The sequence below is a fragment of the Prionailurus bengalensis genome, chromosome B2 (genome assembly GCF_016509475.1).
Source record: "Prionailurus bengalensis isolate Pbe53 chromosome B2, Fcat_Pben_1.1_paternal_pri, whole genome shotgun sequence".
Classification (NCBI taxonomy): Eukaryota; Metazoa; Chordata; class Mammalia; order Carnivora; family Felidae; genus Prionailurus; species Prionailurus bengalensis.
In genome coordinates, this window is record NC_057349.1 from 134910537 (window position 1) to 134934508 (window position 23972).

The 23972-nt window shown below is 39.0% G+C and overlaps 1 protein-coding gene across 1 annotated transcript in view; it reads right to left on the reverse strand.

The window, feature by feature from the left end:
• Positions 1–17119, reverse strand: part of PPIL4 (peptidylprolyl isomerase like 4) — a 34248-nt gene extending 17129 nt beyond the window's left edge. Inside the window, exons 1-9 of the mRNA XM_043592582.1 lie at positions 16969–17119; positions 11214–11281; positions 11065–11129; positions 10688–10805; positions 9850–9992; positions 9258–9354; positions 8402–8518; positions 2812–2936; positions 573–639 (exon numbers count right to left, since the gene is read on the reverse strand). Coding sequence (XP_043448517.1) covers positions 573–639; positions 2812–2936; positions 8402–8518; positions 9258–9354; positions 9850–9992; positions 10688–10805; positions 11065–11129; positions 11214–11281; positions 16969–17038 — 870 coding nt within the window. The 5' untranslated portion in view covers positions 17039–17119. The remainder of the gene's footprint in view (positions 1–572; positions 640–2811; positions 2937–8401; positions 8519–9257; positions 9355–9849; positions 9993–10687; positions 10806–11064; positions 11130–11213; positions 11282–16968) is intronic.
• Between the last annotated feature and the right edge of the window lie 6853 nt (positions 17120–23972).

Below are 23972 nucleotides of genomic sequence, written 5' to 3' on the forward strand. Positions count from 1 at the left end.
TTCTCACAGAGTTGTAAGGATTAAATGCGTATCAGGTAGTGTAACACCTGGCTTAAAGAAAGCTATTTGAGTAACATAAGCTCTCATCATTATTATTATAGATCTAGAAGGTACCATCTAATTCAATATTCAGGTTTTATTTATAAGGAGGATAATATCTAGAAATAAGAGTTCCAGATAAACTGTCAAATATCATATAATAGTGACAGAGCTCAGATTGACACCTAGAACTTTATACTCAGTCTAGTTCTCTATTATTCAATTACAGATCTATGTAAACAATGCTGAAAAATCACTTCTACAACATGAAAGACATTACCTAAAACTTTAAAGTTTTAAAGATACACTAACTCAGACTGTACCTGAATCTAAACTAAAGGTACATATATTAACACCAACAGATGTTGTATTTATTTAAATAGAGGATATAATAAAATTATTTTTCTTGGGTGCCTAAAGGGAAAATTAATTTTCTAATCTCAGAGACTGGAAAAATTTTATAATTTTTCATACTTTAACACTATATAAGAGCAAAATAAATATAAACTTAATATATCTATATAATGACCTACCTTTTCAAATTCAATAAAAGCATAACAAAGGGATTCTCCTGTCTTCCAATCCCGGATAACTTCACAACTGAAAGAAAGTTTGGAAAAAGTGACTTTAAAAAAAAAGCACTTACTCTTACTCTTCAAAAGTGAAGAACAAAATACGCCATTTATTAAAAGTCAAAGTTAAACTCATGGAACTGTATTTCTCCCAGTTTCTTCAATAACAATTCAAAAAAAGTAGTTCACCAGTGTAGTAACTAAATTATCTAAATTCTACTCTAAATGCCCAATCTTGACCTAAATTCCTAATGCACTGAAGAAAGAATAACAGTATTTACTTTACCATGCCAAAAGCAAACTAATGCTAAAAAAAAACTCTTTAAGTCTTTATTCACTTCTAGTCCAAATGTAAATGAATTATAGAGTATACAATGATACTGCAGAATGTATACTGTAGTATACAATGTTACTGTATGTAAGTTCATACACATGTACATGTTTAATAAGTTTATACTTTGTAGGGTTTTATTTTTTTATTTTCTTGAGAAAGAGAGGGAGCGCGTGTGTGTGCAAGGGAGGGCAAAGGGAGACAGAGAATCCCAGGTGGGCTCCATGCTCAGCACGGAGCCCAACAGGCTTGATCTCATGACTATGAGATCATGACCTGAGCTGAAATCAAGATTCAGACGCTTAACTGACTGAGCCACCCAGGTGTGCCCTTGAATTTTAATACAAACCAAGCTCAAATTAAACTTCATAACTATAGCTATTAAATAGAATTAATCCATCTTAACAATCAAGTAAAAGGGCCAATAAGAGGAGTTGAAATCACCTGGCTTGCCCTTTTACTCACATATCATAAGTCTCATTTTAAAAACGTGAAATGAAATGAATAGGGAAATAAAACATTGTGAGACAAAGGAAAAGTAATCACATTATACCATATGGATCAACTGTTATGACATTTACATATATTAAAATGTAAATATGGAATAATGATCTAACCAAAACTATGACACAATCAAAGTAGTAGGAGGTATGAATGAAGATGGAGAGGGCAGGAAGAGAGGTAAATCCTCATATGCCTCAGCAGGAAGTCAGTATATAATATCTAAAACTCAAAAATAAAAAGTAGCAATATAGGAGTATTTTTTATAAATATGATATACCATAAGTACGTGGAGGAATAAAGTTGAGTAGCCATTTATGGAAAGATTTTTCTTTCAATAGGAAGAATAAAGAATGATTTCATAGGCAAAAACAAAAATAACAAATAAAAAGCCCCAAAACATAACCTAAAAGGAAATTCTAAACATAAAATAATACTTTTTAATCAATTATAGTTGACCCTTGAACAACATGGTGGTTAGGGGTCCCAGCCCCCTCCCCTGCAGTAAAAAATAAGCATATAATTTTTGACTCCCCCAGAACTTAACTACTAATAACACAGTCAATTAATACATATTATGTATGTTACATGTATTATATACTGTATTCTTATAATAATGTAAGCTACAGAGAAGAAAATGTTAAGAATAATAAGGAAGAGAATATACATTTATAGTACTATACTATGTTTATCAAAAGAAATCTGTGTCTAAATGGCCCCATGCAGTTCAAACCTGCAGTTGACCATGCAGGTCAACTGTGTAATTGACCTTCCTCAAGAATATTTCCCTTTCTCACAGAAATACTAGCTTCATAGACTTTTACATTAACAATGCAGGGGAAGAAAGCATTATTAGCAAAAGAAAAAAATTTGGGAAAATTTAGATTCAAATTTATTTTGACATAGGGGTGCCTGGCTGGCTCAGTCAGTAAAGCATGCGACTCCTGCCCTCAGGGTTGTGAGTTCAAGACCCATGGTGGGTGTGGAGACCACTCAAAAAAGAAAAAAGTTAATTTTGACATAGATTGCTGGTAATTCTAGCGAGAACTTATACAAGTATGTTAAATATTAAAGATTACTGAGAATACTACAGAACTAAATTGTTCCATTCACTTCCTGTCTTAGACTGAAAATGTCTGTTGGAAGTGGGAGAATCATTCAATTATATATGTGTGTGTGTATTTGTGTGTGTATATTTCTATATATACACATACACATATAAATACATCTTTTTCTCCCCTGCTATGCAAAAGAGTCATCTGTAAAATTCACCAGTACAAAATTCTAGAGTTCACAGATTCATCCAAAAATGTCATTAGAAAACCACCAATACCTAGTTTTTCTAAAATCACTAATTCTAGAGATTACCTTCTTATTGGCCCAAATCTTGAGAATATTATCTCCAGATCTTCATCTGTGGTCACTGGATTCAATTTACACACAAACAACACATTTTCTGGAGGTTTAATATCTGCATCAGGTAGGTCTCCCACCTAAATTGTAAGTAAACAAAAATATAAATCAATTCCTTTGTTGTTTCTATTCTAACTACCCTACGTATGCCCAAAATGCTGATTTCCCTAAACAACTGAATTTACATTTGAAATTACAGGCTCAGGGGCACCTGTGTGGCTCATGAGATTGAGCCCTGCTTTGGGCTCTGTTCTGACAACACAGAGCCTGCTTAGAATTCTCTTTCTCCCTTTCTCTCTGCCCCTTCCCCACTTGTGTGCTCTCTCTCTTTCTCAAAATAAATAAACTTAAAAAACAAAAAAAAAGAAAAAGAAAAAGAAAGAAAGAAACTACAAGCTCAGGAAAAGAAATCTAAATAAGATTGCAAAATTTGAAACTATACTGTATTAATAGCTAATACTTGTCTGACTTTGTGTGAATACCATGCTTCGCACTTCACACACACTACTGCCAATTCTTAAAACAACTGTGTGGTTTCCATTTTAAAAATGAGTAAAATAAAATTCAAGAATGTTAAATAATTAACTGAAGGCCACCCAGTAATAAGCAACAGAGTTGGGATTTGAGCCCAGATCTATCTGGCTTCAAAGTCCCAATTTTATCTCCTGTTTTTCTTTTTTCAAGTACTTCATATATTAAAAAAAGAATTATACAAAGTATATCTAAGGAATGGAGCATGAAAATAAAAGACACCCACGATGCCAACTAGCTTAAGAACTAAAATGTCCCTTTGGGCACTTTGGTGGCTCAGTTGGTTGGGAGTTTGACTCTTCATTTCGGCTCAGATCATGATCTCGCAGTTCATGGGATTGAGCTCTATGTTGGGCTCTGAACTGGTAGCCTGGAGCCTACCTGGGATTCTCTCTCTCCTTCTCTCTCTCCCTGGCTCTGCCCTTCCCCTGCTTGCATTCTCTCTCTCTCTCTCTCAAAATAAATAAACATTAAAAAAAAAAAAAAAAAAAGAACTAAAATGTCCCCTGATCCCATTACTCTGTCTCACCAGAGTAACAAATATCCTGCTTTTTGGTTTTCCTTTTTGGCCATTCTCCTGTATCTTCAGAGTTTTCTCAAATAAATATGCATCCCCAAGCAATATAATTTAGTTTTGCTTGTTTTTAGACCTTTGAAAAATATGATCATACTGACACTAGCTTTCTGCATTAGTAATGCTCCATTCTTTCTGCACTGTTGTTTGATATGGAGCAGCAATAATTCAGGGAGAGTGTTTCTTGTTTTTTACTCTCACCCTCACTATCATCTTCTACTTCAACCAAAATGAACTCGACTTCACAACCAACTACTGCACTGAGTACGGTATCACAGTTCTACTAAAGGACCAATGAGGGTAACTGTGGGAGAACACATGATGGAAATGGTTTCATTGTGGCAACCCTGTATTTGCCATGGGCCTTTAGATGGGCAAACAATACTTCTTTATACATAAATTTGAAAACTCTCACTAATGATTTCTGATAACACTATCATGTGAAGTATCTCCTCTTGGATAAACACACTTAAAAAAAATTTTTTTTTTTTTTTAAATCAGAAACAGTAATAAGCAACAGAGCCAGTTAGATCTGCTCAGTGCTTCTGAAGCCTAACAAAAGACAACAATCTGGAGCACCTGGCTGGCTCAGTTGATAGAACATGCTTGATCTCAGGGTTGTGAGTTCAAGCCCCACACTGGGCATAGAGCTTACTTTAAAAAAAATTTTTTTTTTCAACGTTTATTTATTTTTGGGACAGAGAGAGACAGAGCATGAACGGGGGAGGGGCAGAGAGAGAGGGAGACATAGAATCGGAAACAGGCTCCAGGCTCTGAGCCATCAGCCCAGAGCCCGATGCGGGGCTCGAACTCACGGACCGTGAGATCGTGACCTGGCTGAAGTCGGACGCTTAACCGACTGCGCCACCCAGGCGCCCCTAGAGCTTACTTTAAAAAAAAAAAAAAAATAGAAGATGAAACCTGTTAATAGTGAGAATCAAAACAATACACAACCACATATTAGAATGGCTAAAATCCAAAACACTGACAACACCAAACGCTGACAAGGATGTAGAGCAATAGGAACTCTCCATCATTACTGGTGGGAATGCAAAATGGACAGCTAGTTGGGAGGACAGTTTGGCAGTTTTTTAGAGATAAACATAATCTTACCATAAATTCCAGTAATTGCATCTTTAGGTATTTGCCCAAATGAGTTAAAAATTTCTGTCCACACAAAAATCTGTACACAAACGTTTACAGCAGATTTGTTCATACTTGCCAAAACTTGGAAGCAATCAAGACACTTTTTTTGAGAGAGAGTACACACATGCACAAGCTGGGAGAGAGAGAATCCTAAGCAGGCTCCGTGCCCAGCACAGAGCCCGGCGCTTGATCTCACAGCCTTGAGATCATGACCTGAGCCGAAATCAAGAGTTGTACACTTAACCGACTGAGCCACCCAGCTGCCCCAAGACATTTTTAATAGGTGAATGTTTAAACAAACTGTGGTGCATTCCATACAATGGAATGTTATTTCGTGATCAAAAGAAATGAGCTATCAAGCCACAAAAATACACGGAGGAATCTTAAATGCAAATGGCTAAGTGAAAGAAGGCAATCTTAAAAGGATACATACTATGTGATTCCAACTATATGACATTCTGGAAAATGCAACTATGCAGACAGTAAAAAAAGACCAGTGGCTGCCAGGGGAGGGGGGCAGGGAGAGATGAATATGTGAGCACAGAGGATTTTTAGGGCAGTGCAACTATTATGTATGATACTGTAATGACAGATACATGTTGTTACACATTTCTCAAAACTCACAAGATGTACAACACAGAGTGAAACCTAATGTAAATTATGGACTTTAGTTAATAATAATTTATCAAATATTGACTCACCAAGTGTAACATATCTACCACACTAATGCAAGATGTTAATAATAAGAGAAACTGTTGGGGAGAGGGATGAGTGTGCACAGAGAATTCTCTGTTACTTTCTATTCAATCTTTCTATAAACCTAAATCAGCCCTAAAAAATAAAATCTACTTAGGGGTACCTGGCTGGCTCAGTCGGTAGAGCATGCGACTCTGGATCTTGGGGTTGTGATCTCACCAAGCACCATGCTCGGTGTAAATATTACTTAAAAAAGTAAAATCTTTGGGGCACCTGGGTGGCTCAGTCGGTTGAGCATCTGACTTCGGCTGAGGTCATGATCTCATGGTTCATGGGTTCAAGCCCCGCGTCAGGCTCTATGCTGACAGCTCAGAGTCTGGAGCCTGCTTCGGATTCTGTCTCCCTCTCTCTCTGCCCCTCCCCTGCTCACACTCTGTCTCTCTGTCTGTCTCAAAAATAAACAAACATTTAAAAAAAAGTAAAATCTTAAAAAATATATAAACTCCAAATTTATTAAAGTCAAAGCAAAAAAAAGAATCCATGAGTCCTTAGTAAAAATGCACATATAAATAAAAAGATAAGAAAGAAGGGCCATTCCTGACAGTAGAAGGCAGACTGACAAGTGTAGAAGTAGTGGGAATTAGAAAATCACCACTCCACATTCATCAAAGTAAAGGCTGGTTGAGACAAGAATCATGAGCAACTGAGAAATCCACAGAGACAGTTTGATAAGGGACAAGATATTCGAAAGGTCTCAAATGCTACAGATTGTTTACTAGCTGCAAGGGAAAAACCAAGTATGCAATGGAGACACCAGGCAGAGGATTACCTTGATCAAGTAATCAAAATGAACACTTTCCAATGAAGGGCAGATGGATATTGCGGACCTGTTACTGCAAATGTAACATCTGAGAAGGTCACTTATGTAGTATTCTGTCTGTGCACATAATCTGAATCTAATCACAAGGCAACTGTTGAATATTCTATAAAACTGATGGCTTGTATTCCTCAAAAATGTTAACAGCATGAAAAATAGGTTAAGGAATTCTTTCAAAGGTTAGAAGAAACATGATAACCAAATGCAACAGATGATCAGTTAAGAGCTGGATTCTAGACTTTATGGGGAAAGTTATAAAGGATATTACTGAAATAACTGACAAAATTGAAACATGGGTAAAATTTTTATCAATTTTAAATTTCCGGATTTTGATAACTGTACTGTGAATATGCACAATAATATTGTTGCTCTTAGGAAATGCACACTGATATAAGAGGTAAAAAGGAATGATGTTTAGGACTCACTTTTGAATGGTCCAGAAAAAATAATATGTGTATATACATGTATAATTGGAGAGAGGAGGACGGGAGAGAGAAAGAGAGAATGAATAATCAAGCAGATGTGGCAAAAATGTTAAAAATTGGTGAATCTGAGTAAAAGGTATAGAGAAGTTCTCTGTACTACTTTTTTAACTTTCTCATAAATTTGAAATTATCTGAAAAATAAAAGGTTTTGTTATGCTAACCCAACATCTTCCTGGCATAAATTGCCTGTACTTTTGCTTTTGAAATTCTGATGCTAATATAATGTTCTTTCACTTATAAGTCACATATTCTTCCTGCCCAGTTGCTCAAAAGATTTTTCTTTTAAGTGCAGTAATTTTCTTAGAACTTGTTATTCTGTTGGTTGTTCTGGGTCAATAGTTCCACATACACAGTGTGCTCATTAAAAAGTGTATTTTCACTTGTGTTCCTTCAGCTTGAGATGAGAACAATGAATTTTGAAACAGGACAAGAATCTGCAAGCTCTACTATGTAAAACAATGATAATAATAAAAACTGAATTATTCATTCAAATATTTATTGATGATCTACTGTGTGATAGGTATGCCTATTCCACAAAAAATTAACAAATGGAAAAAATGTCTGGTAGGTCAATTAATCACTATTGAAGAACTGTTCCCCAAAGGACTTCATACTGTTAATAATACAAAGCAGTATGTTTTAGGGTGCTCAATTTCTACACAGGTTCCTTCCTCCTGTAACTACTTAACCTCAATACTTGAGTTGTACAAAGAATTATTAATATACATAAAATTCAGTGCAATAAACACTCTTTAAAAATGAGATAAATAGGAGTACATGGGTGGCTCAGTTGGCTAAGCCATCCAACTCTTGGTTTCGGCTCAGGTCATGATCCCAAGGTCATGGGATTAAGCCCCATACTGGGCTCTGTGCTGAGCTTGGAGCTGCTTGGGATTCTCCCTCTTTCTCCCTCTCCCTTTGCCCGTCTCCCCAGCTCACACACACGCACACTCTCTCTAAAATAAAATAAATTAATGAGATGAATATAAATAATTGAAATTCAACCCATATTCGAAGTTGTATATCCACTGCCTATTTTTGAAAAAGGCACTTAGCACTATATTGATAATGGAACCAAAATTTGTTTACCTTTCATGTGTCCTATAAAATTTAATCCAGAAAAAATTCAAAGCTAAGTTTTTAATATTTTGATTATCAAAGAGCCAAAAATAAATTTACAATGAGTTATATATTAAATAAATTTCAGAACTATATGACCAAAAATAATCATCTTACCATTTCTAACAGAATAGCTTGAGTTTTGGCCTCTTTTTCTGCCTTTATTTCTTCTACTTCTTCAGCTGATCTTCCTTTAAAATCATCAATTTCTTCATCTGCTCCTATTCGACCACTCTGTAAGGCAGAAGCCACTTAAAAATATACTGAAAGAATTGAAAAATCTGAGAAACATGGGAGACATGACACTTTATCCTTAGTTCCATCAAATATGTTAGAACAGAAACTCAAACAAACTTACAAGCCTCAGAAAATTATTTTAAATTAATTGATAATATTGGCCAGACTAAGCTTCTAATTTATTGTTAAATCAAGATAAACATTTTTAAAGAAAGTAGCTAGTATCCAACTCAGTGCTGAATGCAGAAGATAAATGATCTTAAAAGTTAAGCACCAAATCCCAACTATAAAAATCAATTCAGCTTTGACAAAGCTTCATAAACAGAAACTTATACCTTAAAACGTAAGAGGAAAAAGTCTGCATTATGCCACAAAAATATCAAGGTTCTAGTATAGCTCCAGAGTGTCCCCAGTTGAAAAGCTCCCTTACAAGATGATGTTTAATTTAGCCTTAAAGCTATACTCCTACACAGAGTTAGGAGATAAGAAAAACATTTTCACAAGGTATTAACATAAACTTCTAGAGCTAAGGCTCTACTGGTGGAACAAAAATTGAAGAAAGAAAATCAGGGAAATGAAAAGAAATTAGGGAAAGGAAAAAATAATTCTAAACTTGTCCTAGTACAACGGATCAAGCAAGACATTCTGAAGAAGTAAGTTTTAACAGACTAAAAAGCAAAATCTATGCAAAGCATTAGTATGCACATACATTCAATCACAAGAAGGCTCTACTTACATCGAGCTGTTCCCTTGTAGGTTCTGGTGATCGATCAGGGATTAATAAATCTGGAGGGTCATCAAACGGATCATCTAAAATCACTGTGTGATTTATCCTTACAAAATAAACCCAAGTCAAAAGGTTACATTTACATTATTTCAGAATCCATGTTTTACTTTTTATAAAGGTTGTAACAAATGTCTTAAGTATCTCTAATGACAAAAAACCATAGGCACTTAAATTTTAATGCACAAGGATATATTACTAGAGTATCATTTATCTTAGATTTACTACTCTGCATTGCTCTAAAATAACATGTCTAATATTAACATAAATGTCTAAATCTTAGTAGTTTTGCCATTATTTCTCAATATGCATTTTTTAAAAACTAAATTAAAGGATTAATAATTCTTCCCAACATAAGCAACTATAATTAATTAGTACAAGTATAAAAATACAAAAAAATCTTGTTTACTTTATGGAGTTTTATAGTCTTGTATTAATACACATTTTGGAATTATCCAAAAACCAGTCCTGCACTTGATATCTCCACTACGTGTCAAACACTACAGTATTAAAACATTTTAGTACATTGAGACAGCAAACACACCTGATATCCTGATATGGTACAAAGTCCTTGTCAACAAAGGTCTCATTAATTTTCTTAATTATGTCCATGCCTTCTGTCACCTCACCAAACACCGTATGAACACCATCAAGGTAATCTAGATTATCTCCTGTAGTAATAAGAAACTGCATAGAAAGACACAGCAAAATATAAAAATATATCTATAATTCTAACTGAAATCAATGACAGACTGATAGAAAAAATACACAAAAGTAATACTTCACATTAACTGTGTGGATTCTTACCCACTTGTTACTTTTAAAAAGTATTCCCTGATTGCTTAAAATACTTGGGCAAACCAAAGCTCAGTTTCTTCACATGTGAACTGTGAGGAAAAAAAACCATCTACCCCAAAATGGGTTGTTGTAAGGATTAAACGAGACAATGAATGAAAGGTTCTCAATATGATCTGTTTTGAAGTACAGACCACAATGTCAACAGTGATGATCCATGGATAGTGGGATTGTAGATGCTATTTTCTCCCATGTACTGTTTTGTGTTTTCTGATCTCCTCATAATGGACATACCTTACACTTAAAAGGACAAAATAACTTTTTTTAAAGATTTTATTTTTAAGTCATCTCTACACCCAACATGAAGCTCAAACTCACAACCCCGACATTAAGAGTTGCACACTCTACCTACTGAGCCAGTCAGGCACCCCCCAAATTTTTTTATATAGAAAAAAATATAGTGTAATATTTTTCTAACAACTATCTTTGCAATTCTCTTCTTATTGGGTAGTTTGAAAAGACAACTCTGTGGCTCTTTCTAGTCCTTCATTTTAAAACAAAATTCATCTTCTCACTCATTTCCTCACCTGAGATCCATGTTGGTCACTGCCATTGTTCACCATGGACACAGTGCCCTTCTTCTTGTGCTTAATTCTTGGTACTTTTTCAGCCTCGAAAAAGCTTGCTTGATCACCATACAGTTGGCTGAAAAAATACGTAATAAAGCTTTAAAATATAAGCACCCTCAATATGAAATACAGAAGTTCTAGTACCAAACAGAACTGCCATTTCTTTGTAGAAATACCATTATGATTCAGAATACTCTTTTTTGCTATAGACATTTAGGGAACTTAAGGGAAAAATCTATCTTTGAACGATATTTTAAAAAGCTGATTGAAATATGCTAGTTAACACTGTTAAGAGGCAATTCTATTTTTTCTCATTTAAAAACAAAAGAACTCACCCAAAAACAGACTCTCCTCCACGGCCAGTCCCTGTAGGATCACCAGTTTGTATAATAAAATCCCTCTATAATAAGTAGGATACATTATTAAATCACAGAGTTTGCTAAGTGGTTCCAATAATAGACATGACTAATATCTACCAACTTACCTGTACATTGTGAATAAGACAATAATTGTAATATTTTATTTTGCACAACTTCAGGAAATTCAAGCAGGCTGAAAGAAAGTAAATATTAAACTTATCACAGTAGTTCACAAATACATTTTTAAGCAAGTATATGCACAGTTGGTATAATTTAATTTCTAAATTACCATATAAACACTTCCCCCCAATGTTCAAGTGTCCAAAGTCATAAAAAAGGAAGTAAGTCTAGGAATATATTTTAAATCATATATATATTTATAATATATATATCAATATAAGTCAATAAAATAAATAAAATAAATATAAATCAAATCAAATAAATAAATCAATATAAGTCAATATATTTTAAATCATCTTTGTATTCTCTTTTTTTTAGGACTTCTTGATCATCCGAGCTAATGCAGGAAACTGACATTTGGGATAAGCAATCATTTATTAATGGATTAGTTTTGCAAGAGAAAAAAAAGAACAAAGAATATACTACAATATAGTATAATTATATAACACAGTATACTACATTATAATACAGTAATATATTATGTAATATAGTATATACTATATATATATGTACGTGTGGTACATATATAGTATACTCTTAGATGTATACTATACGAATCCAGCAGAGTACCTGTAAATGGATATAAATTATATAAATTAGAGAAAATCAAATATCTGAGACCAATTTTTTTAGAGATTTTATTTTAAGTAATCTCTAAACCCAACATGGGACTCGAACTCACAACCCCAAGCCCAAGTGAGCCAGCAAAGCACCCGAGACCAATTTTTTTACGGTGATTAAATAGCCCTTCACAAAAATCCATACGCTGATCATGTACCAGCTTTCTCATATAAATTCACTCACTTATTCAATAAACATTTACTGAGTACTTTTTACGTGCCTGGCACCACTGTCACAAATGCCATTAAACCACAGTCCCTGTCCTCGACAAGTTCACAGTCTAATTGTGGAGAGATACACTAACAAGTTCTCAGAACATTAAGCCAGAAACCAGACAGAAAGACCTATGAGGCTGTCTAGAGAGCTTATACCCAAACCAACTTAGTTACAATACTGGATATACCTGATACCACTTAAATAGCAAAATAGTAAAAAGTGATTTTAAAAAAGCCACAAGAGTTCAAAAGAAAGATTGTTTCTGGCCAGGAAAATTAGAAGACCTCATGGAGGTTTAAGGTGGGCATTAAAAGAACTAGACAGGCAAAAAGTAGATCGAGTAAGCATTTCAAGCTGAGAAGACATTATGAATAAGTCTAGAAGTGCAAATCTAAATGTTTTCTGAAGAGTCCGAAAGACCAGTTTACGTTCTGTAACACCCTGGTAATACTAGAATAAGAGAGGGTAGAGAGACTGAAGGCGTAGGATGGGGCTAATCTATTGGAAGGTCTTGAATACCAGGCTCTTGATAGTTTTTCTGGAAAAAACAGATTTCTGGATTACTGTTAAATACAATGCTACAAAGTACGTATGGTACGAATGTGCAACAAAGGTACCACTCTGGTAGGGGATACTGAAAATGGGAGAGGTCGTGCATATGCGAGCATAGGGGGTATATGGGAAATCTCTCTAAATACCTTTCCCTCAATTTTACTATGAACCTTAAATTGCTCTTAAAATATAAAGTCGTTTAAAATAGGCAAGGGGGGTGGTGAACACAGAATAATGTACAGAGAAGTGGAATCACTATACTGCACCTAAAGTAACGTAACGCTACGTGTCAACTAAACTAAAAAAAAAAAAAAAAAAAAAATTTTTAAGGCAAGGGGGAGAATCTATAGATTAAAAGATATTTAAGAAAGGGGTGTGCCTGGCTGACTCAGTCGGTAGATTACGGGACTCGATCTCAGGGTTGTGAGTTCAAGCCCCATGTTGGGTGTAAAGATTACTTAAAAATAAAATCTTTAGGGGGACCTGGGTGCCTCAGTCACTTAAGCATCCGACTTTGGCTCAGGTCACCATCTCATGGTTCATGAGTTCGAGACTGCGTTGGGCTCTGTGCAGACAGCTCAAAGCCTGGAGCCTGCTTCAGATTCTGTGTTTCCCTCTCCCTCTGCCCGTCCCCCACTTGCTCTCTCTCTCTCTCTCTCTCTCTCGAAAATAAACATTAAAAATAATTAAAAATAAATAAAAATAAAATCTTTAAAAAATATTTTTTAAAAAAAGGTATTTAAGAGATCTATCAACCAATATAATAATGGACCCTGTATGGATCTGCATTTAAATTAGCAAATATTTTTTAAAAAATTTTTTAAATGTTTGGGGCACCTGGGTGGCTCAGTCGGTTGGCCGTCAGACTTCGGCTGAGGTCATGATCTCATGCTTCATGGGTTCGAGCCCCACGTTGGGCTCTGTGCTGACAACTCAGAGCCTGAAGCCTGTTTCATATTCTGTCTCCTTCTATGTACCTCCCCCGCTCGCGCTCTGCCTCTCTCTCTCAAAAATAGACAAACATCAAAAATTTTTTTTACTTTTTATTGATATTTGAGGGACACAGAAAGAGACAGAGAGAGCGAGCACTTGCGCACACACTTGAGCAGGGGGAAGGGCAGAGAGATGGAGACAGAATCAGAAGCCAGCTCCAGACAATGAGCTGGGAGCTCAAACCCACAAGCAGTGAGATCACGACCTGAGCCAAAGTCAGACATTTAACCAACTGAGCCACCCAGATGCCCCAAAATTACCAAATATTTTGAAAACATTTATGAGACAATAATAAAATATGAATGAAATTAAAATATTATTGCTAATTTTTTAAGATATGATAATGATTTGGGGTTATGTTTTTTTTTAATAATTTTTTAGAAATTCAAACTGAGGGGTGCCTGGGTGGCTCAGTCAGTTAAAAGTCTGACTTCAGTTCAGGTCATGATTTCGCTGGTCCCCGAGTTGAGCCCCACGTCCAGCTCTGTGCTGACCACTTGGAGCCTGTTTCAGATTCTGTGTCCCTCTCGCTCTCTGCCCCTCCCCCGTTCGCGCTCTGTTTCTCTCTGTCAAAAATAAACATTAAAAAAAATTTTTTTTAAAGTAATACAAAATGAAGTAATTACAGATAAAATAAATCCCATGTAATAGACTTATTACAAAAAATCCAGTATAAATGAAACAATACTGGTTATGTGTTGACAGCTCTTCATTATAGCTGGTCATTGGCGCATGAAGGTTCATTTACGTGACTCTACTTCTGTATATGTTTCAAGTTTTCTGTACTAAAAAGTAAAAAAATGAAAGAAATAGAAGAAAGGGAGAGAGGGAGGGAGGAAGGAAAATAAGCCTGGATATGTTTACTATAAATTCATAAGCAGTTACACACTTAAGGAAGTATCCAATCACATGCTTGCAAATATATACAAATGGGGCGGGCTTAGTTTTTAGCGTTCCAAACTGCAGTTGCAGAATTGCTACTTGTCTATTCTGCCTGCGTTCACTAGGTGGGCAAACCCTACTCCCTCTTGAATTCCTCACAACCCTGGGAAAAGAGGCCCCAGCCAGGTGCCCCACATGAAGAAACCAACTCAAAGAAAAGCAAACCAAGAGATGAAAAATACAATTCCCTATAACATCATTTGAACCCCTGGATCCCACCATCCTTAAAGCCAAGTTTACCCCAGTAGCAGGAGGCAATCAATTATTTTCTTTGTTTAAGCCAATTTGATTTGAGTTTCTATCATCTGCACAGAGAATCCTAATAAACACACACATATACATTAGTCACTATAATGAGCCTTTAGTGTGTGCAAAGTGGCAGGCGTTGCACTAGGTGCTTAGGACAGAAAGACAAGGAAGGCACTACGGTCCCTGCTCTTGTGGAGTTTACAATCTTGAGACAAGAACTGCAAACAATTACAGGATAACAGGCAAACGATGTAACAGAATGTGTTACATGCTTTTTAAAAAGATCTTAGAAATCTCCGGGGGCCTGGGTGGCGCAGTCGGTTAAGCGTCCGACTTCAGCCAGGTCACGATCTCGCGGTCCGTGAGTTCGAGCCCCGCGTCAGGCTCTGGGCTGATGGCTCGGAGCCTGGAGCCTGTTTCCGATTCTGTGTCTCCCTCTCTCTCTGCCCCTCCCCCATTCATGCTCTGTCTCTCTCTGTCCCAAAAATAAATAAAACGTTGAAAAAAAAATTAAAAAAATAAAAAAAATAAAAAGATCTTAGAGCAGAAGAAACAGATCTAACTCTGCTCAGGGACAAGGGAGAGCCTCACAGAAGAAATCATGCTTGATCCAAGGTGTGAATAATAAGCAGGAAGTCAGCCAACAGGACAACAGTAGAGAGAACTGTGGGGTAGAGGCAACAGTACGAGAAAGGCCGGGATGTATGACTGAGCATGTAGTGTTGTGGGGTGGGGGTGGGGGGTGTACAACTGAGTGTAGGATACTGTGACAGCAGGAAAGCAATTACTGCACGTGGTACTGTGGCTTGTTTCATCTTTTTAAAAAACATTTTTTTGAATGTTTATTTTTGAGAGACAGAGAGAGAGAGACAGAGCATGAGCGGGGGAGGGGCAGAGAGAGAGGGAGACACAGAATCCGAAGCAGGCTCCAGGCTCCGAGCTGTCAGCACAGAGCCCGACGCGGGGCTCGAACCCACCAGCCGTGAGATCATGACCCGAGGCGAAGTCGGACGCTCAACCGACTGAACCACCCAGGCGCCCCTCGTTTCATCCTTTTGATGGACTCTGTGTTCCAAGGGGACAGGATGCTAATCGTAACTTATCTCTGTGGCCTCCAGCTTCTCCCTGATCTGAAACATCCTCCACTGTTGCCCCTTATCTTCCTAAAACAAGTCGGCCATGCCTCAGTCCTTCTTTTAAAACCTTCCAGGACCCTCATCAGGCGTCAGTAGAGCACACAAGACTATTCACAGCTGACCTAACCAATATAACCTATACGACCAGACACGCAGTCTGCCATTCCGTGTCACATATCATTCCTTCAAGCCCTGCCAAACTACTTGCTGTTTCCAGAAAGTTCTAAGCAAACTTAAAAAAAAAAAACAAAAAAAAAAACACCCTCACTCCCACTCATCTTTCAAAGAGCTAGTTCAAGTGTTCTACTTTCTTTGCTGGCTTCACTTCTCCCCGCCCCCCAGCCAGGAAGAATCACTCCTCCCTGCGGTTTCCATGGCAACTTACACATTCTTCAACCACAACGCTTACAATGGGTTTGTAAGACTTAACAACACTTAAAGGGGCTCCCACGCCTATTTCTCTCGGTGGAAAGTTAGACCCTTAAGGACAGGACGCCTATCCCAGAGCTTGGCAGTCTACACAGCAGGCGATCAATGAGCGTTTGCTATGGCTCCGTGCACACCTCCGGACAGCCCTTCCTCCACCCACGCTGGATGCCCACACTCACTGCTCCAAACACATCCTTCGTACTTCCATCAGGACTCCCTGGTTACACCCCAAGGAATACTGGTTGTGTTCCTCTCACAAGTAAAGCGCAGTACAGCCACAAAACCTACAGGCTTGGTTATATGCAGCCTGCACGCGCACACACGCACACACACAGGCATTTAATGCCACAAGCACCCGCCACCCGATTGGCCGGCACCACATTCGAGAGAGAGGCCGCTCCTCACAAAAACTTTTCCAACCACGGCCCGCTAGTGAAACAGCCCAGTCGTGGGCGCCAGGAGCCCAGGAGCTCGAACCCGGTCAAGGGGGCCGGGCAGCGAAGGGACAGTGGGGAAAGGAGAGCGCGGCCCCGGCGAAACGCGAGCGGGGCCCGGGCCTCACCGCGCGGCCGCTCCTCGGTGTACAGATCGATGACGACGTCGCCCAGAGTGGTCTCCAGCAGAACCGCCATGGCGCCCGCTGCTCCTCCGCAACAAGCCGCGGGTGTGACAGGCGCAGCCCGTCGTTGTCTACGCCACGCGTCACTCTCGGCGCGACGCCTTTTTACGTCATTCTTCCGGCGACTCCGCCCCCCTCGCGGGCGGCTCGGTCCGCGCGTTGGCTGTGTCCGCGTGGTGGTGTGCTGATGGGTCCCGCCCTCTGGCGCGGTCCTTTTGAAAATCCTGGTTCGCCCCGGGCGACTGGCACGGAAGCCTGTCGCTCGAAAGGACGTTTGTAAAGGGTATTGTGCCTCTTTTGTGTCCATCTCAAGAACGAGGCGGACCTTCCAGCAGCCGTTTCTTCTCTGCTCCTCGCCGCCTCGAGGGCGACAATGGCGCCAGCTTCGCCTGTGTTCTTGCGGGAACTACTCGGGGTTTCCTAATCGGTGTCTTCTCGTCTCCCTAAATCGAAACCTTTAGGCGTTAAATGCACAATTTGTCACCCAGAAAGGTGGTTCACAGGGAGTTCTTCCCTGGCTAATCGTGCCTAGGGCAGAGGCCCTGTTACGGCAACAGATAGTGGCTGGTCCTTCGTGCGACAAGCTAAAAGGCTTCAGCCCCAACTCTCTACTGGTTTTATCCATAATCTTTGACTTTGAAGACTTAACAAAACTACATTTGATTTCCGTTCAGGGTTTCCATGCAAAGTTTATTCCACGAAATCTGTCCAAGCAGATCACTCCCTTTTTTTTTTTTACCATTTTATACATACTTCTAGCTTCCAATTACTTCACATCTAAATAAAAGCCAACGTTTTTATAACGGTCTACAAGGCCGTACCGGATACTCGGCTGCCAGGTCTTACCTGTCTTCTCTCTTATTCTGAAGCCACACAAGACTCTTGCTATTCTTTGAACACTATTGGCCATTCTTCTGCCTCAGGCCTGTGGGCTCGCTGCGCGTTCAGATTAGAACCCTCTTGTCTGGATACTTGCATGGGTCTCCTTCACCTACTATAGGTCTCTTGCTCATAGGTCATCTCAATGAACCCTTCCCTGACCACCATAATTAAAATGAACCCCGTATACATACATGTTTGGTTTTTTTCCAGACAGCTTTTCTCCATGGCACTTTTTACTATCTAACATGCTATTTATGAATTTGTTTATATTTTTATATTATTAAAATATAAGCTCTAGGGGCACCTAGGTGGTTCAGTCCATTAAGCGTCCAACTCTGGATTTCCGCCCAGGTCATGATCTCACGGTTCCTGAGTTGGAGCCCTGCATCCGGCTCTCTGCCCTCAGCCCAGAGCCTGGTTCAAATACTTTGTCCCTACCTCTGCCCCTCCCCTGCTTGTACTCCGTCTCTCTCTCAAAAATAAACATTTAAGGGACACCTGGGTGGCTCAGTCTGTTGAGCTTCCGACTTCGGCTCACGTCCTGATCTCACAGTCTGTGAGTTTGAGCCCCGCGTCGGGATCTGTGCTGACAGCCCAAAGCCTGGAGCCTGTTTGGGATTCTGTGTCTCCCTCTCTCTCTTCCCCTCCCCTGCTCACGCTCTGTCTCTCTCTCTCTTTCAAAAATAAATAAACGTTAAAAATTTTTTAAAAAAATAAACATTTAAAAACAATAATAATAAAATAAAATATAAGCTCTAGAAGGCAATAGCCAATTTTGCCTGTCTTATTTACTGCTATATCCCTAGTGCTTATGACAGCTTGCCACTTAATGGATGAATAAATATTAGCTGAGTGAATTAATGAATACTGGCAATTAATTAAAGAAATGCAAATTAAAATAACAATAAAATTGTTGATGGGAATGTAAAATAGTACAGCTATTTTGGACACTGCATTGAACTCATCTGATCTTTTCCCAATATAGTAAGAGTACAGATTACAGGGTAATATTTGATAGAATTTTGTATATGCTTAAAAGAAATATTATAGATGAAAAAAAAGAGGATTTGGAAAAATTAAGTAATTTTTAATGACAAATTTGGACTATTACAAAAAGAATTAGAAATTGGCATAATAAATATGAGGAATCATTTCATATATAAAGTGATTCACTAATGACCAGAAATGATATTGCCAGTCTCTTTTGCAGACTCCAAGCCCAGGTGTGTATATCTTATGCCCAAGATAGAATACCTTATTTATTACTCAGTGTGTAATTTGCTAGATCTTTAAATTATGGTGTGCTGAACACACACACACACACACACACACACTGACATATCATTAAATATCAACTACTCTACCTTCGTGGGAAAAATGCCATTTCATGACATGATATAGTTTATGCTTGTCATCATCTTAATTACACTTGGAATTTCTAATGGTATAAATATTTAAGTGGTGTATATAGTAAATACATAGGTGAAAAGAAATGAGATACATCCTTCACAGTTCTACCAAATATAAATACTCAAGTAGATTTAATTTAGAGAAAAGATTAATAAATTTGTATTGCCTTCCAAATATCAGTATCACCAACCATCATGACTAATTTCTCTGTTGACATCTTTTCATATGCCTAATCTGAACAACCACATTCAAAAGTCTGTAGCCTTACTGAAATACTAGCCAAAAGTAAAATCCTGATATTAAATGACTAAATATATGAACAACAAAAACGCATGGAGTACCTGGGTTCCTTGGTTGGCTAAACATCTGACTCTGTTTGTTTTTTTTAAGTTTATTTATTTTTGAGGGATAGACAAAGCACAGGCAGGGGAGGGGTAGAGAGAGAGGGAGACACAGAATATGAAGCAGGTTCCAGACTCTGAGCTGTCAGCACATCTGACTCTTGATCTCAGCTCAGGTGTTGATCTCAGGGTCATGAGTTGAAGCCCCATGTTGGGCCCCATGCTGGGTGTAAAGCCTACTTAAAACATACACCTACACACGCACACATGCACACACAATGCACTATTTATGATCATATTTGTTGTAGAGTATTCACGTGTTTGACAAGTCCAGCATGATTTCCTTTATTCAACTTTTGTTCCTTTTCCTGCTTTTCCCCCTCACACCCTAAGAAATTTCAGTTTGGTGAACTGAGATTCATCCTAGTGACTTTTGTCCTAACATTTACAGTAAGATATCTGGGACAGTGGCAGTCCAGGGGCTACAGAACAATTTTGGCTGGCTGAAAAGCCTGCTTCTTCATCTGCCTATCTTTGTCAAGAACTTTAACTGCCTTTTCTTTGTTGTGATTATTGTAGCATTGACCTTTTCAGTCGATATTAGTATGGTGTTTTAAAATGTAGGTTTGGGGGCACCTTGGTGGCTCAGTTGGTTAAGCATCCAACTCTTAATTTCGGCTCAGGTCATGATCTCACAGTTCGTGAGATTGAGCTCTGGGTTAGGCTCTGCTGACAGCATGGAGCCTGCTTGGGATTTTCTCTCTCCCTCTCTCTCTGCCCATTCCCTGCTCTCTCTCTCTCTCTCTTTCTTTCTCTCAAAATAAAGAAGTAAACTTAAAAAAAAAAAGACCTTTAAAAAAATAAAATGTAAGTTTTAGTATTATTCATGTATGGTGAAGCCAACAGGTCAGGAGATGAATGCCATTGAAAAAATAATTTTGGGAGCACAGGGTGGCTCCATCTGACTCTTGGTTTCAGCTCAGGTCTGAGCTTGCAGTTTGTGATATCCAGCCCCCATTCAGCTCCGTGCTGACAGTGAGGAGCCTGCTTGGGATTCTTCTCTCCCTCTCTCTCTGCTCTTCCACTGATCTCAATCTCTCTCTCTCTCTCTCTCTCTCTCTCTCTCTCTCTCTCTCTCTCAGAATAAATAAATAAACACAAAATAAAAAAAAAGTGGTTTGTTACTCACAGTTCCCAAGACAGGCAGTAGCACACCATGCCATGCAGGGCCAAATAGAAAGTACCAGGGTTGGTCAGGAGGCAGAAGGAGCCAAGAGGAAACCATAGGCAAGAGTTCTTATTGTGGTCTCTATGGGGAAAGTAAGAAAAGGTAGGATAAACAGGCTTTGTTGGCTAGTTTGAATAATTTCAGTGGGCTCTGGGGTATATAGGCTATATCTAATTGTCCAATACCTGGCTCTGGGATGATTAGGACAGAGGAATATTGCCTCCTGAACCTTAAGAGCCTACAGGGGATTCAGAATATGGACTCTGGATTGATTGTTTTGCGTATAAAAGGCATGCTGTGCATTAATAGAAAATGCGTATTGGTCTCTGCCCCCAGTTCCTGGCATGGAGCTCCCAAAAACCATGTAATTTCCTAAGTGATAAGACTACTAGGAGGGGCACCTGGGTGGCTCAGTTGGTTAAGCATCCAACTTTGGCTCAGGTCATGATCTCACGGTTCGTGAGTTTGAGCCCTACATCGGGCTCTGTGCTGACAGCTTGGAGCCTGGAGCCTACTTTGGCTTCTGTGTATCCTTCTCTCTCTCTGTCCTTCCCCCCACTCACACTGTCTCTCAAAAAATGAATAAACGTTTAAAAAAAAAAGAATACTAGGAACATCTCTTGTTCTAATATTGGTTTGTTTTTTTCTTTTTTAAGTAAGCTCTAGGCCCGATGTGGGTCTTGAATTCATGACCCCAAGATTAGGAGTCACATGCTCTTCCAACTAAGCCAGCCAGGCACCTCTAATATCGGTCTTTGACTCTGTTACTGACACAGAGCTTCCGAAGCCATTGTGATGTCCTGGGTGATTGGAGTCTTTTGTTCTAATGAATTAACTCTTAGTGGGCTTCTGGCTGGCTCCTGGTTGAGGGCTGGTCACCAGAAAGACCACGATGTAACTAGACACTTAGAATTTTCAGCCCTTCCCCTGATTTTCTTCAGATGGCACAAGGGCTGAAAATGGAGTTAATGATTGATGATGCCTCTATTAAAATCTTGTAAGTACAGGGTTTGGAGAGCTTCAAGGCTGGTGAACAGGGGGAGGTGCTAGGTGTATGGCATGCTTGGAGAAGGCATGGGAGCTCTGCCCCTTCCCACATACCTTATCCTATGCATCTCTTTCCCTCTGGCTGTTCATCTGTACGTTCTATTATATCCTTTAATAAACTGATAAACGTGTTTCCCTGAGTTCTGCTCCAGCAAATTAATCTAGTCCATGGAGGGAGTCATTGGAACCTCTGCTCTGTAGCTGATTGGTCAGAAGCACAGGTAATAACCTGGGCTTGCAACTGGCATCTGAAGTATGTGTGGGTGAAGGTAGGTGTGGGCTGTCTCATGGGAATGAGCCCTTATCCTGTGGGATCTGATGCCATCTCTAAGTAGATGGTGTCAGAATCAAATTAAATTGTAGGACACTTAGGTGGTGTGGCAGAGAATTACTTATTGGTGTGTGCCAAAACCTCCAACAAACCCCTAAACTAGCAGGCTTTTTTTTTTACTGTGTTTTGGTCAAAGCCTTCCTAGAGCTCAGAACTAGCTATGGAGACAAACAAGTGGAAGAATAATGGATGGTAAGACTATGGGGGAGAGCTCTGTTGGAAAACACAGACTACTTCATCTTCCCTATCTACTTTTTCATATAAAGGTACTTTAGAATCTTATACATATGTTACCAATTAAAGTTATGCAAATCTACATGTCATGTGTTCTAATCTTCAGATTCCTTTTTTTTTTTTTTCAACGTTTTTTATTTATTTTTGGGACAGAGAGAGACAGAGCATGAACGGGGGAGGGGCAGAGAGAGAGGGAGACACAGAATCGGAAACAGGCTCCAGGCTCCAAGCCATCAGCCCAGAGCCCGACGCGGGGCTCGAACTCACGGAGTGCGAGATCGTGACCTGGCTGAAGTCGGACACTTAACCGACTGCGCCACCCAGGCGCCCCTCAGATTCCTTTTTAATCCAGGCAGTGTGAAATAGAGTGAAAAACCCAGTGGTTGTAGTTGGACCCCAAGAGTGGGTGGGACTTCATTGCAGAAACCACTTGCAAGTTAATAATGTTGTTGCATATCTCATAGTAGGCAAGGAGTTAGTTGAATGACTTTGTAGTATACCACAAAGATTTTAAAATTTACCCCAGCTAGAAAAGCAAGCATGTGGAGAGGGTTTGATAAAAGAAGGGCTAAGAGGGAAAGAGGCTTGGGTTCTTTCCAAGTCAAACGTTTTACTTAAAAAAAAAAAAAAAAAAAAAAAGGCTAAATGTTTCTTATTCTGCCTTGAATGGTAATATCTCCAAGTTCTTCTCAATATTCAAACCTATTAAACTGAAATGCCGACCTTCTTGGCACTCTCTGTTTTGGAGAGTTTCATAAAATATTTTTTAAGAATACGAAAGGGGGAAGACATCTTTATTTTATAGATTAAGAAACTGACTAGAAAGGCCCCCAGAGCCCAGGTAGACTGGTTTCCTGCTGAGAATGTTGTTCCCACGAGGTCTAAAGTGATGTGCTGAATGTTGAACATTTGATGTGTGGTTGATCCTCAACCCTGTCCCAATAAATCACTTGGGGAACCTAACTACCAATGCCTGAGCAGCAGCCCTGACTAACGAAATCAGAAACTCGGGTGCCCCGGAAGACCCCAGAGTCAGTAATTTTTAAAACTTTCCGGGCAATTCCCATGTGCAGCCAAGGGTGAGAACTACCGATTTAATAAAATTTCCCCTCTAAACGTGACATACTCTGTTTATAATGTAGAACAGTCTTCACCTATATTACCATTACTTTTATTTTATATATGTAAACACATACACACAGCTATAGTTATGAGCATACCCATATAGTAGTATACTAGTCTTGCTAGAATATACTAATTTTAAAATAATAGCATCGAAAATCTTTTCACTCCGTTCGGATTAGTAGCTCCCTCCAACCCACACCTCCACTCTAATGACGAAATCGGACCTTCCCCCGCTTGACTCCGCCCCTCGACGTTTCGTGGCGGTGCGCGTGCGCAGCCCGTTTTTTCCAGCGTCCCCGCCCACCGGTGCCGCGGGTTCCTTCCACGGACCGGCTCGCTCCCGCCCCGC